This window comes from Hibiscus syriacus, unplaced genomic scaffold (genome assembly GCF_006381635.1).
Source record: "Hibiscus syriacus cultivar Baekdansim isolate YM2019G1 unplaced genomic scaffold, ASM638163v2 tig00111305_pilon, whole genome shotgun sequence".
NCBI classification, from domain to species: domain Eukaryota; kingdom Viridiplantae; phylum Streptophyta; class Magnoliopsida; order Malvales; family Malvaceae; genus Hibiscus; species Hibiscus syriacus.
In genome coordinates this window covers 42,071-56,627 of record NW_024063050.1, presented here as the reverse complement: position 1 = coordinate 56,627, position 14,557 = coordinate 42,071, and the positions used below count along the sequence as shown (strand labels likewise).

The window sequence follows — 14,557 nt, the reverse complement described above, 5'->3', positions numbered from 1 at the left end:
GCATTTCTCGAAAAACCGACACCGTGCACCACAGGCATAATTTCATTGCTAGAGTAATCCGTGTTCAAAGCCAGAAACGGATAAATGAATTAACCTTAGAACATACCTGGGTAGCAATTGAGTCAAGTTCATCAAAGAAGAGGACACAAGGAGCAGACTGACGAGCCTTGTCAAAAATTTCGCGGACATTGGCCTCACTCTCTCCAAACCACATTGTAAGCAACTCGGGACCCTTGACACTAATGAAGTTTGCCTGACATTCGTTGGCAATAGCTTTGGCCAGAAGAGTTTTCCCACATCCTGGAGGGCCATAGAATAGTACTCCCTTCGATGGCGACATTCCAAACTTCTCAAACTTCTCGGGATGCTCCACTGGATATTGAACAGTCTACTTGCCAAAAGTAACAAATTAATCCCAGTATTGATGAAATTTAAAAAAGTTTAAAAGGGAGAGTAAAATAAGCAGTAACCAAAATCGGTGAACCGTATTACCTCTTGAAGCTCTCTTTTAACATTCTCAAGACCTCCAATATCTTCCCAACTGACATTGGGCACTTCGACAACCTGACCAGATGCAAGGAAAAAACATATTAAAAACCAAATTAACCCAAAAAGATCATAATTGACAGTGAATATGTACATCAAACATATTCATTATACTCACTGTTTCACGCAGAGCAGATGGATTGCTTGTTCCGAGAGCAGTTGCAAAGTGCTCATTTGAAACTGCCATAGAGTTTAATATCTCCGCATCTATAGAATCATCTTCCAAGTCAATCACATCCATCTTCTCTCGGATGCACTGTAATGCTGCCTCAGTACAGAGGGCTGCAAGATCAGCACCGACATAACCATGGGTTTCCTTAGAAATTTTTTCTAAATCAACCTGCATTGAGTTGGGAAACTAATCAGATTCGATACTTGTTTAGACAGAAAAAAGTACAATCATTGAGGAAAGAAAATAAGTTTTGATTTTTGACATTACATCTTCAGCCAGCTTCATGTTCTTTGTGTGGATACGAAGCACCTCAAGACGGCCAACTTCATCGGGGACACCAATATCAATCTCCCTGTCGAATCTTCCAAACCTTCTGAGAGCTGGATCAATGCTATTGGGACGGTTTGTGGCCCCAATAACAATAACATGAGCACGGGATTTGAGCCCATCCATCAGGGTCAGGAGCTGAGAGACAATCCTCCTCTCAACTTCACCATTTGTCTTCTCTCGTTTGGGAGCAATTGAATCAATTTCATCAATGAAGATAATGGACGGTGCATTCTTCTCTGCTTCTTCAAATGCTTTTCTGAGATTACTTTCACTCTCTCCGGCCAATTTTGACATGATCTCTGGACCATTGATGCAGAAAAAGAAAGCACCAGTTTCATTAGCAACAGCACGGGCAATTAAAGTCTTTCCAGATCCAGGAGGTCCATAGAGCAAAATTCCTTTAGGTGGCTTCACACCAATTGACTTAAAGAGCTGTGGATGCCTCAATGGAAGCTCCACTAATTCACGGATCTGTGCCATCTGTTTTCTCACTCCACCAACATCATCATAACCTACCTCATCTAATCTATTCTCATCCTCCCTCTTGACAGGTTCTCCCTCGCAGAATATCTCGGTGTCTGGTGCAACAACACAGTACTCAGCAGGGTCAGTCTCAATAACCTTGAATTCCACACTTCTCATTCCACCTCTGACAAGGAAGAAATCACCCTTCCTCACAGGGCGATAGGCTTCCAGAAAGTAAGCTGTAAATGCAAAACTACCGTAGTCAGTATTTACAGTCAACATAAACAAACAATTAACATAAACAAGTGATCAATTAAAAATGCACAATCAAATGTACTCTATGATGTGAAAAAATGCACTCAATAGGCTAATTTATGTTATTCAATGAACCAGTGGGCTTGTGATCGATTAAAAAACAAAGGAACTATTTTACCTCTTTAACTGCTTAGATCACCAAAACTACTAATAATAAATTACAAAAGACAAATCCATATATAAGTCAGGAATAAAGTATTAAAACTAACTCACGTTTAAGGTAAGCATCAAAGAGATTCCCAGTGACCCCTTCAATAGTGTCATCCACAGGCAAGATGTGCACCCGTTTCCCATACTTAACATCAGGACACTGATGCACAGAGACAACATCACCGAGTCTAACCCTCAAGTTTGACCTGACAACTTTATTCATCCTGATCTTCGGTTCATCACATGTTTCGTCAGCAAGAGCAATGCAGATAGTATCTTTCCTCTTCTTTCCCTATGGACCAAAAACAAACAAAAACAACAGTGGTTGCAAGTTACTTGTAAGCTTAAAGACATTGAACTTCTTAAACTTGTACAGAAAAATTTGCAATTCCAATAACACAACTAGAGAAACAATATTGACCACCCAGCAACATAATCATAATTCCAATCTACAGCAAAAGAAACCCAAATCAGATATCGATTACAAGACAACATAAAATGCCAATGAGACTCATAATTCGTCAAACAAAACCCCAATATCTAAAACACAACAAACAATTAACATAAGCAAATCTTCATTAACCAAATAATAATAATAAAAAGAACCTAATAAACAACCTACAATAAACTCTCATCATTCATCCAACCTAGCGCAAGAGAGACCCAGATCGATTATCAATTCAAAACAGCAAAAAAAAAGCCCATGGGAATAATCACGTGAAACCACAACAAACACCAAACATGAACAAATACCCATTAATCGAGCGAAACAAAAGAACCCAAATCCTAAAATAGAAACCTTGATGAGGATAGTGTCACCGCGAAAAAGCTGGAGCTTTTCCATGGTATCGGGATGAATAGCAACAACGGAGTTATCATCGTTGACTGCCTCATCGACAACGAGCCGATTTGGTGCCTTCTTTCTTTCCAAGATCGCAGTGCTGAAATCCCTCTTAGTCCCTTTCCTGAAAAACACAAATCGAAATCAGATTATCGAAATCTAAAACAAACCCATTGAAGGGAAAGGGGGGAAATGGAGATCTGAGTGTTTACGAGTCGGATGATTCAGCTTGGTTTGACATAGTTTTGGTTGATCGAAGAACAGAGAAACAAAAAGAATAAATTGGCTTTGGATGTTGGTTTGTTTGAACAATGCGTGGGATCTGAGGAAGGGGGCGTTGGGTTATTTAAATAAGGAGCAAGATTTGTTATTAAGGATGGAACTAGAGGAAGCTCCGTGTCTTGTTGGGAAAGAAAAGTATTGGTTTTTTCATAATACTATTTAAAATTAAATTAAACAACAAAATATTTTTACAATACATTTTGATATAAATAAATATATTTATTATTAAATAAAACAAATATTTAATAAATGGTGCAAATTTCAATATAAATTTTAAAGAGTGGAATGTTTGAATGTCATCATAAACAATAAAATTAATATATTTTTTCACCTAATAGTAACATTAATTTTCGTATATTTTTTCATCATCATTAATAATAACATTAATTTTAAACAAATAGTCAATTATTGCTGTTTTCTTTACTTCATTCTCTCTTTTGACTTTCTTTGATCTTTACAATAACTTTTTTTTTGGTTCTAGAATGATAGAAAACAAACAGGAGCTGACTAGTCCTGGTGAGTCCTAAGGCTTTCTTTCTGTATTAGATCTGCAACTACTCCAGGAGGCCGTTGAAACTCTTGAAATCCACTTCCTCTTGCAAGTTTAGCTAAGGCATCGGCTATATTGTTCAAAGTCCTGCGTATGAGTTTGAATGAAACTCTCTAATCACGTTCAATCGTTTCCTTTATGCACCTGGATATGTCAAGCTGGTTATTTTCTGGTTTGTTCACGATCAGCATTTTGATGGCTTCGCTGCTGTCCGCTTCCACGATTACCTGTTTCTCTCCGCTGTTCTAAGTGCATCGGAGCCCTATATAGATGCCCCATAACTCAGCTTCAAGAGTTGAACAGATTCCAATATTCTTTGCGTATCCTAGTTTCCATCTACCTCTATTGTCACGTATTACCTCCCGCATGATGCTTCACCGGTTGAAATATGTCGTGCCCCGTCCGTGTTCACCTTGCACCATCCTGGTTCGGGTGGAGTCCAGTTTGTGTTCTCTTCCCGGAGTTTGATGTGATCGTTGGTTGTACTAGATTCGCCCTTCGTATTTTCTGCAAAATTCTTCTGGATTTTGCTAGGACTATTTCTTTTTCAATAAAGTTTGGATCAAAGAGTTTTTTGTTTCTTCTATCCCAAAGGATCGACGTAAGCGCTGCAAAAAGTGTCCCATTTTTCCTCGTCTCTGGTTGGAAATATGTTACCATTTAGGCTTCCTTTCACCCAACTTCTTATATCACATGTTCAGAAAGTCTCAAACATGTCTGGCTTTATAAGTTGATTCAATGTTGAGAGTGCCGATGGGCAAGTTCTAAGGCATTGACTAATATCTTCTTCTTCAGCTCCACAAACTCCACATTCCGGATCCATTGACATGTGGCGTCGAACGCGTTCTTTATTTGTTAGAAGGCGCTCTCTGCTGGTGAGCCACAAGAATATTTTTATTCTTGGTAGGCATTGAAGCTTCGAGATTGTATTCCAAATGCTGTCATCGATATGATCCTCGTTGGTGTTCATCATCTTATATGCTGATCTAACCGTAAAATTTCGTTTGTCTGAACCTTTCCATCCTGGTATGTCGCTGTATACATTGTCGGTTGGGGGTATTGCTGCTATTCTTTGTAAGGCCGTTTTCGGAAGCACAATTCTCATTTTATCCCACTTCCATTCTCCTCTATCATCGACTAATTCATGAACTTTCGTATAGAAGTCCAATGGTTCATCTGGATGGATGCATACGTTTCGGAGGGGCCCTATTCCTTCAAGCCATTCTTCATTCCAAAAGCTCACTTATCTTCCATTCCTAATAATCCAGATTATTCCTTTTCGAAATTCTCCCCACACTGCGTGTTTGAGACCAAGTCTACATTACTACCTTAACTCCCCATCAAGGATTTTCTAACAAATTCACTAATTTATTCTTTCTTTTTCATAAGATAAATAAATAACCTTTATAAATCTATATCTTTTCAATAGCTAAGATAGAACCACTCTCCTTTTACAAAATGTAAAAAGATGTAAACAAGAAAACACTAATATTTACGAGAGAAAGGAAAATAAGAATGAAAAACTCTTCTCTTGAGCTTGATTGCTTGGATATGTGTTATAACCCTTTTTCAAGTGTCCTCAACTTGTTTTTATATGTTGGAATGAGTTTGTGTCGTTTCTAGCCGTTGGGATGTTTTGGAGCTGTTGTGGATAATTTTTTCTGCAAAATAAAAATGCCCAAGACAAGGAGTATCGATACTCCTTTAATGACTATCGATTTATAATATTTAAATAAACTAGCTGTTACTAGTTGTTGAGCTTGACCGGTATCGATACTACTGTGTAAAGCAGTATCGGTACCTATTTTGTATTTGGAATTTGAGCAAGTTGAAAAACAATTGGTAGTATCGATACTACCTAGAAAGTATCGATACTTCTCTTACCTTTGGTATCAATATCACATGAACAATATCGGTAATGTTCATATAGTATCAATATTGCAAGAGCAGTATCGTACTACGTACCCAGAAAATAATTTTTTGCTCAAATTCTATTTTAATAGACTTTGAATTATTTTTGAAAACTTTTGAAAACTTTGAACAAATTCAATCAAGTCCAAAAATAGTTTGTATTAATTTGTTATATCAAAACATTACAAAATATTGTTCAACAATATCCTTTTTAATATAACAAAACATTTGAAAAACTGTGTTGGCAAAACTCTCCCTTAATAAAATATTTAATGAAAAAAATACATATTTTGGAAAATATTAAAGCTCCCATTTTTCATTGAGAAATTGATTTTTTTAAACTCATATTTCTCCCCCTTTTGTTATATAAAAAATAATTCAACTTTAAAGTTCAAAACAATAATGGAGAGTAAGTAGTAACTTTAACATTCATTTGAAAAATCAAAACTTCCCTTCAATAAAAGCATTCTAAAAAAATTGACTTTAAAAGATTGATACTTAAAAAAATTAATTTCAACAAAAATGAATAAACAAGTTAGTATCACATGAAATTCAATATATCTAAGTCTAATAAACTTTATGCAATACCAATTATAGTATTTAAGTGCATGTGGATAAAGCTATCTAAAAATATTATGCATTTGAAAATTTGATATTAATTGTTAGAGAGATATCATTTACAATAAATCACATGCATAAACATTTAAATTAAGGTCAATATTAAAATTTGTAAAAATAAAACATTAAAAATAATTTTGACCAAAATTCATTATGATTGTAGACACCCGTTTTTGCCCGGACTTTAAAAATTATTATTATTATATATTATATATTATATATTATATTATTATATTATTATTATTAGTAATAAAAATATTATTATTAGTATTATTTAGTGCATTACACAGTTTTGCAGACCCAATCCAATTATAACTCAGAAACCCAAATGTGGAGTCCAAACCCGGTTCAGCCCAACATATGCAAACCCAAAAGTCGACTCGTTTACAAGATTCAGGCCCGGATTTAACCCGACCCGGAGGTGCCTAAACCCAATTAGGGTTTAAAACCCTAAAATGAAGCCTCCAGCCGCCTTCGATGATCCAGATTCCAGCCGAGCCGACTCCAGCCACCAGCCCAGCCGTTTTCAACGTTCAAGCCAAGCTGCCCTCATCACCGTCAAGCCATCCCGAAGTCATTGCTGAGATATTAATCGAACCATTGACAAATCTGCACCAACAAATCATCAACAATCGACAAATCATCCCAAAATCAAAACAAAGTCATACCTAACCCCAAAAAATCCGGATAAATCTACCTAAACCCATTAGTCTTTACCAATGATGTATGCAAAGATAAAATAAAGGAGAGACAACAACGAAAAAAGGAGAACGGTGAGAGGAGGATTCGAAAAAAAACATAGAGTGAATAAAAAAAACTCCCAAAACACAAAGTCTAAAAAAGAAAAGAAAATAGGAGAGAGAGGAGATAGCATACCTCGTCGCCGGAGATGGAGAAACCGAAAGGTTTCTCCTTAGATCCATTACTTTTGAGCCACTTTTAGGCCAGATCCTTGCTTAGGGCCTAGAGATGCGTCGAATTGCGTCTTTTTCTCTCTATTCCGGCGCCGGCGTACGACGGTGACCGCCGGTAAGTGGCAGCCGGCACGGCGGAGGCTCGCCTTCTCCCGAGAGCTCTCTGGAGCTTTCACTCTTTCTCTCTTTCTTCTCTACTTGGAAATGAATCAAATGGGAAGCTTTGGCCATTTTTGGCCTTATATTTCATATATATATATATATATATTAATCAAAACGACATCGTTTAAGGGTCCGATGCATGTGCGAGGGGTAATTTCTATTTAAGTCCTTCCTCCCTTGTAACCTTATATTTTGGTCATTAATGAAATCATTATTGTTTTATTTCGAGTTTTTAGTTTTCAATAATTTAATTTCAGTCACTAGTTTATGTTTTATGTTATATTTACTAATATTCGAATTTGGCCCAGGGATTTATGTCTGTTTTATTTTGGTCACTGTTTTAATATTGAGTGTTTTAGGTTTAATTATAATCTTCACTGTTTTAATATTGAGTGTTTTAGGTTTAATTATAATCTGATCCTCCATGTTTTTAGGGTATTTTATTTTAGTATATATTATTAATGGGTTATTTTTATATTTAGTACCTGTATTATTTAATGTTTGTGATTTTAGCTTTAGTGTATTTTGTTAATACCATTATAGTTCTTTTAATTTTTATTAATACTATATTACTCCTTTAAGTTTTATTAATATTATTTGTTATTTTAGCGAAGTAGAAAGCTTCGAATTCTTGATTAGTGAGAATATGATGGTGCGCACAGTAAATGGAATCCTAAGAAAAAGCTACCAAATATGGAACTTTGCACCTATTCAACACTATTATTCTACCAACTATCACTTACTTTCATGAGATCACGTATTAGGTTTTTTTAAATAACATTTAAATTTACTTAAATGATTTTAGTAATATAATAATTATTGTTATTAAAGAGTCATTGTTCCTGTAATTACCATGTTAGTCCTTGTAAGTTCAAATACTTACTTTTATTCATTTGTGTTTTGGTTCGTAATATTTGTTTATTTTTATTTCAGTCCCTTATGTATGTACATGTTGTAAATATTATTATTATATGTTGTAAATATTTTATTTTACATCGTATTTGTTTCTATCATATTTCCTTAAATATATTTTATTTATTTGAATATTTTCAAGAACAACGATTTGTAGAAATGGAGTGGAAAGTATCACTTGATCGAAGTGGTACAATCCAATACGACATTCGAACAAATACGAACTTGAAATAAATCAATTTTGTTTTACTAATTAATTTATTTTACTGATACAATATGTGTTATTTTAATTCACAATTTATTTCATTGTATTTTAAGTAAAATGTCAAATTTCAATTTATATTCACTTAGCGTTTTATCGAAGAGGAAATATTCTTTAACAATAGAAAATGGTTGAAATAGCTTTCCCGACTGAGGATTACAAATTTCAAGATTTTTTATCAAGTTAAAGGATTTTCTTTAAATACTTAATTCGAAGCAAATTAATCCACATTCAATAAAATGATTATATTTTAATTTTATATTCGATTTATAAATTTCACCATTACGACGACGTGTAAGTGACACAATACCAATTTTGGGCGATGTTGGGGGTGCTAATCATTCCCTATGCGTAACCGACTCCCGAACCCGTTTTAATCGAATCTTTGGTAAATGCATACCAACTTTTGTCTTAAAAGACGATTTTTCTTAAAATTGTTTTTAAAAGACGTTTTTAGGTATCCGACCTACCTAACCCAAAGGTCGATGGCGACTCCTTTTCAATTTAATTCAAATTAATTCAAAATCACCAATTTCTCAAAATTAAAGTCGTAACTGTTTTTAAAAACAATAAACAATTGTTCCAGCCTAAAAACGGTTATGACAGCTTGGCGACTCCACTGGGGATTATCTTAGAGAGTCAAGTTGTGGTCGAAATTATGAGTTCGAGTCTTTTGTTAACTTATGATCAATTTATTGAAGTTTTTAATTGCTTCATTTTAATTGTCATACTAACATTTGAATTTTTGTTTTCAGATTGATCCAAGTTTTTGTCGAGTTTTATCCTTGTCGTTTTTGAGTCAAAGGTAGGTATGTTTCTCCTCACACACATCACGAACATTTGCATGACATAAGCTCTAGACACGAGCTTCGATCCAAATAAGTCGGGGTTAATGTTTTACTCTCGTAAGAATTTATTCTTCGTATGAGTTTTAGCAAATAACCCACGGATACATACTTTATACCTTCGTAGGAATTTATTCCTCGTATGGGTATAAGGTAGTGAATCCCCTCGAATTGAACTCATTCCGTTCGAAACCTGTAATGGGTGAGGATCGAGGGTTTGGCAGCCCAAGGGGGCACTGACATCAAGGATAATTCGAGTATATTTCCCTCATAGAGCTGAAACCATGCATATAGTGAACCGTAGAATGGTCACCCTAGATATAGTTATATCGAACCTCTGTCCGTCAGTAGGTACCCTAATTAAGTGTACACAAAGGAGAAGCGTTTCTGAACCTTTCCTTTTTACTTTAAATTTTATTGAATAACACATGCGAACTAGATACCATGCGGTTAGGATTAATTTCTTGTAAATACAATCATTTTGGGTAGATAACATGTCGGATAGGAATGTTATTTAATTAAAGCATGTTCGGGTAGATATCATGACAGGGTAGGTGTTATATTCATCTTTGAATAACATTTATATGTATCAATTATCTTACCTGTACTAACCAATTTCACTTCTTTTGTTTGTATACACTAACCTATTTCTTTTCTTTTGATTGTGTCATTTTTTCATCTTTCTTTACATTGTATTGCATCGACATGACATAATGCGAAAAGTATTGATCCGTAAATGGATATTCAAGAGAAAATTTTCACAAGAAGAGATAAAATTTCAATCAAGCAGTTGCGTTTACAGACATGCACTGAGGGCTAAAAGAAGTTCAAAGTACAAGAATAAGACTTACTCGAAGATCATGCAACATTCGAGGCTGAAATGATGATCCATTGATCCAAGAAGTAATCCAACAATAGATTATGTTACAGAACACTTGAGGGGCATCTTCAAGGACGAAGATCCGAGACGAAGCAGTGAGCTAAAAGAATTATGCAGCATCGTACAAAAATTATGTTACATAATTATGTTACAAGAATAAGACGTACTAACTTCAGCACCGTCGGGGCAGTAACAGAATTATATTACAGAACACTTGAGGGGCATCTTCAAGGACGAAGATCCGAGACGAAGTAGTGAGCTCGAAGATTGTGCAGCATTCAAGACTGAAATAATGATTCACTGATCCGAGGAGTAACCCAACAGTAGATTCTTATCTACGATCATCTAATCGCTAGGAGTGACACACTAATTTATGCACTGACTTCCACTCAAGATGTAACAAATGGTGAACTTCATTAGATCAAGTGGAATGTAAAAAAAACAACACTGTAAAGCGGCTCACACCCATCTTATTCCTTGAATCCTTGCAAATCCCCAGTTTGTATATACATCAATTAAAGTGGCAACCAACTGTGCAATAATAAAGGCAGTGACCAGTAGCAGTCCGGGATGCTCAACATAAGACTAGCTACGTGATCTAGTCACAAAAATTAGAGTCTGGCTCACAATACTCACTTGTAAAATAAAGCACTCATCATTTGATCCTCCATATCCCTTAGAGACCTTACATCAAATTTTTCTGAGAATAAGTCGGTATCATGCATAACCGAGAAGAAAACGATACTCATCAATGTCAAGTAGCCTCCAAGCACAATTCTGGTGGCAAATATTTCTTTCAGTTTCCAGCATCAGGCAAGGGAGACGACTTTACTCTGTTCTTTGAGATTGTCATGATGGTTCCATCATTTAGAATGTAAATGATCAGAACCATAAATGGTGAAAAATTAAACTTCCAGATGAGAACAATAAACACAACTCAAACATAATACGGATAGTGATTGAGACTGCATAGATAGTGTAGTTATTCATCCTCTGGAAAATGGCTCTGTTAGTTAACACCGCACTAATAATAATGCTTAATCCAGGTTCTGTAAGAACAATATATGGAGCGCTCCATACCGCATCAGTATCATCGGCCATAGCGATACCAATATCAACCTTCTTAAAAGCAGGAGCATCATTAACACCATCTTCAGTCATTCCACAAATGTGTTTCATCTCTTGCAACTTGTTCACAATTTTGTATTTGTGTTCCGGAAAGACGCCAGCAATCCCATATGCCTTCTTAATCAACTCTTCTATGGGGAGGGCAGTTATGCTTGCATCATTGTCATGACCAAGAAAAGAAGCAGATGGATACATGTTTGTTCCCATTCCAAGTCGTCAGCCAATTTCCTTTGCAATGGCAAGTTGATCACCCGTAATTATCTTAACATTGACACTAGGATTAAGAGCTCTACGAATGGTCTCTACACTGTCATGCCTTGGAGGACCAACCAGAGGCAACAAACCAACAAATTACCAAGGAGTACCAGCACCTTCTATTGTTTTTCTGGCAGTTGTGTCTTGCAACACCCTATGACTGAAGTCCACGATCTGTAAACTGATAGAATGAACTTTATTCTTAACATCTTCTTTTGCATTGCAAAGGGTTAAGATATGTTCATGAGCACCTTTGCATGCTCGGTGCCAGTTACCATTTGAATCAATCAAGCATTCCAACAATGCAATATCAATGTCATCTTTATTTTCAGTTCTAGAGGCTCTTGCTTACAGCAGGACAACATGCTCCTTATCGACATCCTTTACAAACACCTCAATTAAGTTTCTATCAACACTAAGTTTGTTAAGAGTCAATGTTCTTATCTTATTACTACAAAAGACATCCATACCGGCCATTTCTTCAAGGGCAATCATTCGCTTGGTAATAGCACCTTGCTGAGACAGCTTGTGAGATCCGATTGCCATGGTCATCATTTTTAAGGACGAGGATCTAAATGAAATAGTGGTTTACTTTAGAGTTAACCATCTAAGCGAAGGCATGTCTGTAAAATGGACTATCTTGTAATGTGAAAGCTTTTATCACTGGTGAAAATTGTTCTACGATATTCATCGTTGGGATCAATATTTTTACATCTGCATTTGCATCTTTGCATTTTTGCATCTACATTTTAATTTTTAAGCATTTAAAAAACATAGAGCTAATTCATGGAGGATTCGATGAAGTGATCCTAACCACATGATACCACTTGGAAGCGATATGCTAAAATCAATCAAGTTGGAGCTTGTTCAGCTGGTTGTAGGACTAAGCCTTCCAGAATGATCTGATAAAAGAGTCCCCATATCCCGAGGGTTACGAAATTGATCTCATAGGAAGCTCAAGACATTCCTCTGAGAACTGTGAGGCATGAAACCACAAGATCCATAACCTGATGGATTCAGGGGCATGGATAATCGAAGAATAATGGGGCCATGACATTTACCACATTGCCATGAGAACATTGTTTTTTTAACACATTTTTGTTATGTTTTTCATAATTGTTTAATCTTTTAAATTACTGAACTTATGATACATTCTAAGGTGGAATAATTAAACAAATTTTAATCTTTAGTTCTTTTAATATCGAATGAATTAAGGATTCTTTTAATTATTCTAGAATTATAGATTTTTGACATATGGTAAGATCAGACCTTTCTTATCTTATCCAAAACAAAAAACAATCCCTTGATTCTTTACCCAGAATAATCCATGGAGATACAAAGAGTCATACCGATACCTTTGATTCAATAAAGTCACACCATAATCTTTTTAGACGCAACACTGACATCTTTATACCAATAAAACCTAAGGCATTGAGTTGTTCACTTGAGCATGAACCTTCCTACCAGAAGACACAACGTGGGGCATCTGGTATCAACTTCCTGAAGATGAGCCTAAACAATTGAGACATGCTGGGAGCAAGAAGCAGAAAGGAGAATTACTTCGAAATAATTCTATCATGCATTAATTACATTTCTTTATGTGAATAAAATTAATCCTGAAAATCTATCCCTTGGGGATACCTCTTCTGCGAGGACTTTTGTGTATGAGATGATGAACGGTTTTGTTTCATTTATCCATATATGTATATGTATATCCCTTGTTGTCCCTTTTGAGCCTATAATATATTTTTTTCTTCTGATTCAACCCTAACCAAGGATCACCCTCCACACTGGGGGACAAGGTGGAAGAAATATACTCACATGAGTGAAGACATCAATCCAGAGTAGATACCGAAAGGTAAAATAAATGCCAAGTCCAGATGTGTGTAGACTACTGGGATCTCAACCGAGCAAGTCCCAAAGATAATTTTTCATTGCCACATATTGACACATTGATTTACAATACATCTGGTCATGCTCTTTTCTCCTTCATGGATGGTTTTTCATTATACAATCAAATCAAAATGAACCCTAAAAATGAGGGGGAAATAACATTTGTGACAATGTGGGGAACATTTTGTTACAAGGTGATGCCATTTGTACTAAAGAATGTTGGGGTAACATATCAAAGAGCCATGATTACTTTGTTCCATAACTTGATGCATAAAGAAATAGAAGTATATATGGATGATATGATTGCCAAATGACAAACTAAATAAGAACATGTGAAGGTATTAAGGAAGCTATTTTTAAGATTGAGAAAATACCAGCTCAAACTAATCCAACCAAGTGCACTTTCGGAGCTACTTCAGGAAATTATTGGGATTTGTAGTCAGTGAAAATGGGATAAGATCGATCCTGATAAAGTCAAAGCAATCTTGGAATTACCAACCCCTAGAACGAAAAAAAGTACGAGGATTTATGGGGAAATTAAATTATATTGCCAGATTCATCTCTCAGTTAATTGGGAAGTGTGTTCCAGTCTTCCGATTATTGAGAAAGAAAAACCCAGAAGAATGGGATGATAGTTGCCAAGAATGTTGCTCTGGTTTTAATGTCACCATCCCAAACAAACCATTTATCTTATACTTGACTGTCTTTGAGAAGTCAATGGGATGTATACTGGCACATCATGATGAAACTGGAAGAAGAGAACGAGTTATTTACTATCTCAGTAAGAAATTCACTGACTGTGAGAGTCGATATTCCTCGATTGAAAAGATGTAATGTGCTTTAGCATGTACTACTAAGAGGCTGAGACAATATTTGATGTATCACACCACCTGGAGTTTTTATTACCAACACTAATCTCCATGAAGTAAAGAGAGTTTTGAAGCACAAGGCATGTCAAATATGAGGTGCTTAAAGATCAAATTCAATCAAGAATAATAAATGCAAGAGTAAAAGGAGGCAAGGCAATTGAAGTCTTATGCTCATCCATCAAAAAAAAGAAAAAAAGAAAAAAAAGAAAAAAAAAAGAAGAAAAGAAAAAAAAGATGAAAAAAGAAAAGAAATTGAA

At 35.5% G+C, this 14,557-nt stretch overlaps 1 protein-coding gene and 1 long non-coding RNA gene across 3 annotated transcripts in view; one reads left to right on the top strand and one right to left on the bottom strand.

The window, feature by feature from the left end:
* LOC120158122 (cell division cycle protein 48 homolog) overlaps window positions 1-3,186 on the bottom strand; it is a 26,710-nt gene extending 23,524 nt beyond the window's left edge. For both annotated transcript variants that reach the window (XM_039169048.1, XM_039169049.1), the window contains exons 1-7: window positions 3,032-3,186; window positions 2,778-2,943; window positions 2,042-2,270; window positions 986-1,752; window positions 665-886; window positions 493-564; window positions 107-388 (exon numbers count right to left, since the gene is read on the bottom strand). In XM_039169048.1, the coding sequence (XP_039024979.1) occupies window positions 107-388; window positions 493-564; window positions 665-886; window positions 986-1,752; window positions 2,042-2,270; window positions 2,778-2,943; window positions 3,032-3,060 (1,767 nt within the window). In that variant the 5' untranslated portion in view covers window positions 3,061-3,186. The remainder of the gene's footprint in view (window positions 1-106; window positions 389-492; window positions 565-664; window positions 887-985; window positions 1,753-2,041; window positions 2,271-2,777; window positions 2,944-3,031) is intronic.
* On the top strand, window positions 286-14,557 carry LOC120158124. Its single transcript, XR_005519202.1, has 3 exons — window positions 286-418; window positions 9,197-9,201; window positions 14,545-14,557. It is a non-coding gene; the product is annotated as an uncharacterized LOC120158124 (long non-coding RNA).